At 33.5% G+C, this 2,456-nt stretch overlaps 1 protein-coding gene across 1 annotated transcript in view; it reads right to left on the bottom strand.

The window, feature by feature from the left end:
- Positions 1-290: 290 nt before the first annotated feature.
- LOC106477247 (tubulointerstitial nephritis antigen-like) overlaps positions 291-2,456 on the bottom strand; it is a gene marked incomplete at its 5' end in the record, with an annotated part of 6,249 nt that continues 4,083 nt past the window's right edge. Inside the window, 4 exons of the mRNA XM_013937837.2 lie at positions 291-499; positions 942-1,083; positions 1,622-1,712; positions 1,994-2,087. Coding sequence (XP_013793291.1) covers positions 324-499; positions 942-1,083; positions 1,622-1,712; positions 1,994-2,087 — 503 coding nt within the window. The remainder of the gene's footprint in view (positions 500-941; positions 1,084-1,621; positions 1,713-1,993; positions 2,088-2,456) is intronic.

The following is a 2,456-nucleotide window of genomic DNA, read 5'->3' as shown; positions in this document are numbered from 1 at the left end:
AGTACAAAAACAAAGATATTATCAACAAGTACAAAAATAAAGATATTATCAAGTACAAAAACAAAGATATTATCAAGTACAAAAACAAAGATATTATAAAGGATATGTTTTATAAAATGTTGACACCTATAATACGGAGAAATAAAAAACAAAAATGTCCTGTTTGAAAGTAAAATAATATCCGGGTTCTTTGGGGATAATTAAAGTATTTTTACCCATGAGAAGATTTAACGTACCTCGTCAAATGATTGTCAATCAATAACATTATTGTAACTAAAAAAACTACATAAGATCACAATGAGTTCAGTAACGAACATAGAAAGTTATTTTTCTGCGAAATGAACACACCCCTGCTTCCTCATGAACCACCATGCCCTGTCAACGTGTCCTCCTTGACAACCCTTCTGTCCTCTGCTGTTACAAGAGATAAGCTGTTGCGGAGACAGTGTTATTCTTTCGCGGCCTTTCGACTGGATTGCTCGTCGATCAGATGACAGAGCTGTAGGATAAGACAGTAGTGATTTAATGTGGACTGATAACCGAACAAGAATGAACCATTTCGCAGCAATTTACCAATACACTTGCTTTGTTTGTTAAGAAATATTCAACAAGTCCAAGTTCACTTTGACTGCTGTCAGCCTTGATGTAAAAATGGCATAATTCCGTATGTGTCTGTGACGTTAAAACGATACAATAAAAATAATAATATATAAAGCATATTATCAACCAATTTGACTCGGAAATTTTCCGAAACACTCGCTTAAGTTGAAATACTATATTTTAAAGCAGAAGATAAACTTTGAGATAATATACACCGGCTAGTTTCGGAAACACTCGTTTTTAAGTTGGAATTTATTTTAAAACAGAAGCCAAGCCTTTAAAAACTATACACCGACCTAACTAACACTAAATAAATGTTCCACATAACTAGCTAGCCCAACCTGCTGTTGAGAAGGCCCACGAGGAGCTACAGTTTCCCTGGTCACTAATTTCTTGAATGAGGCCCGGCCACTCAAGGCGAGAGTCGAAGGTTTCCTGAAGAGGTCGATGGTTCTTGGCATGGATCTCGTTCATTTGTACTGTCTGTTATAAACAAATAAACACTGTCTGCTATATCGAACTAAAATGAAAACTTATGTCGTTCAGTTTAGTGCAACTTCCATTCATGCGCTACAAATAGTTCACTGTACGAAGGGAAAACGTATTTTCACACTTAAGTTTAAGTTTTTGTAGTTAATGTAACATTTGTTACTTGATAATTAGGATGACATAAATGTTTCAATTATAAGAGCAATGAATAATTTAAAATATACAGATGATTATAATGTGTCTGTTTAAATATCCAATCGTAGTTAAGATGTTTTTAACATACTTAACATTAAATATGTTCGTATCTGATTTTAACAGTTAGCTGAATAACACAATTAATTAGAGAATTTCAAGCTTTATGGTGCGTTAAGTTATGTAGCTTATTTTTATTTACATTGGAATTCTTTCACTGCCATATTAACAGATGTTATATAGATATATGCTTTAATGATTAATGGATTATCTGAAAATTGAAACTGTTGGAATAAAATTCGAACTTTCCATGACAGAGAAAAGAGTCCATATTACTTACCTCGCCGTGAGGTTTAAGTGTCCCTAAACGATAACTGATTCCTTCTTCCAGAGTTAGTCCCCAAAAGAAAGAATAGTTTGAAGCCCGCCATCTGTTAGCAAAAAAGAAAAACAAAAAAATACAAATTACAATCAAAATAGTTTCATTTGTTTTCTGTTGATTACGTTGCAGGAACTTTTATTTTAATTTATGACAATTTATTTATTGTTGTTAAATGTGAAAAGCTCAGAGTAATTATTAGTTGTTCTTACTTGTAAAGCTGTAACAAGGATGGTTTTGTATTAGTTGCTTACGAAAAAAAAACAAGCCTGTCTTACTGTTAGATACACGTCAAGCTTAGACTAAGTACTCCAATGGGAAGGTTAACAATACCCGTAGTTCCCTTGATTGACAGCTTCAATGAGTTTCGGCTGGATAAGACAAGGTTTGTCCTCGCACACAAAGTCGGTTATGTGAAGGAAGAAGTCTGAGCAAATAATACTTCCTTGTTAGATAGATTATGGGTAGGCAGAAGTCTGAGTAAACTTTAACTGTGATTTTAGCTATTCTTTCTAACCGTGTGAAAATAAAGGTGCTTCACGTAGAAACATTGTTCATGTCACCTGACGAATAGATACATCGTTCATTTTATCTGACGACTTATTGAAGCAGTTCTTATCAAAGATTTTATAAGAGCTAAGAGGGGTATTAAGTTATTATTCAAGTTATAAAATGTATTTGTTTGTTTCAGTGAATGTCGCTACACTCACCCGGATAAGTTTTAGGTTATGTGTAGGAAGAAGTCTGAGCAAATAATACTTCCTTGTTAGATAGGTCTAACAAGGAAGTATTATTT

Source organism: Limulus polyphemus, unplaced genomic scaffold, assembly GCF_000517525.1.
Source record: "Limulus polyphemus unplaced genomic scaffold, Limulus_polyphemus-2.1.2 Scaffold13600, whole genome shotgun sequence".
Lineage (NCBI taxonomy): Eukaryota > Metazoa > Arthropoda > Merostomata > Xiphosura > Limulidae > Limulus > Limulus polyphemus.
Note: the sequence above shows the minus strand (reverse complement) of the source record. Positions and strands in the feature narration are given on the sequence as shown.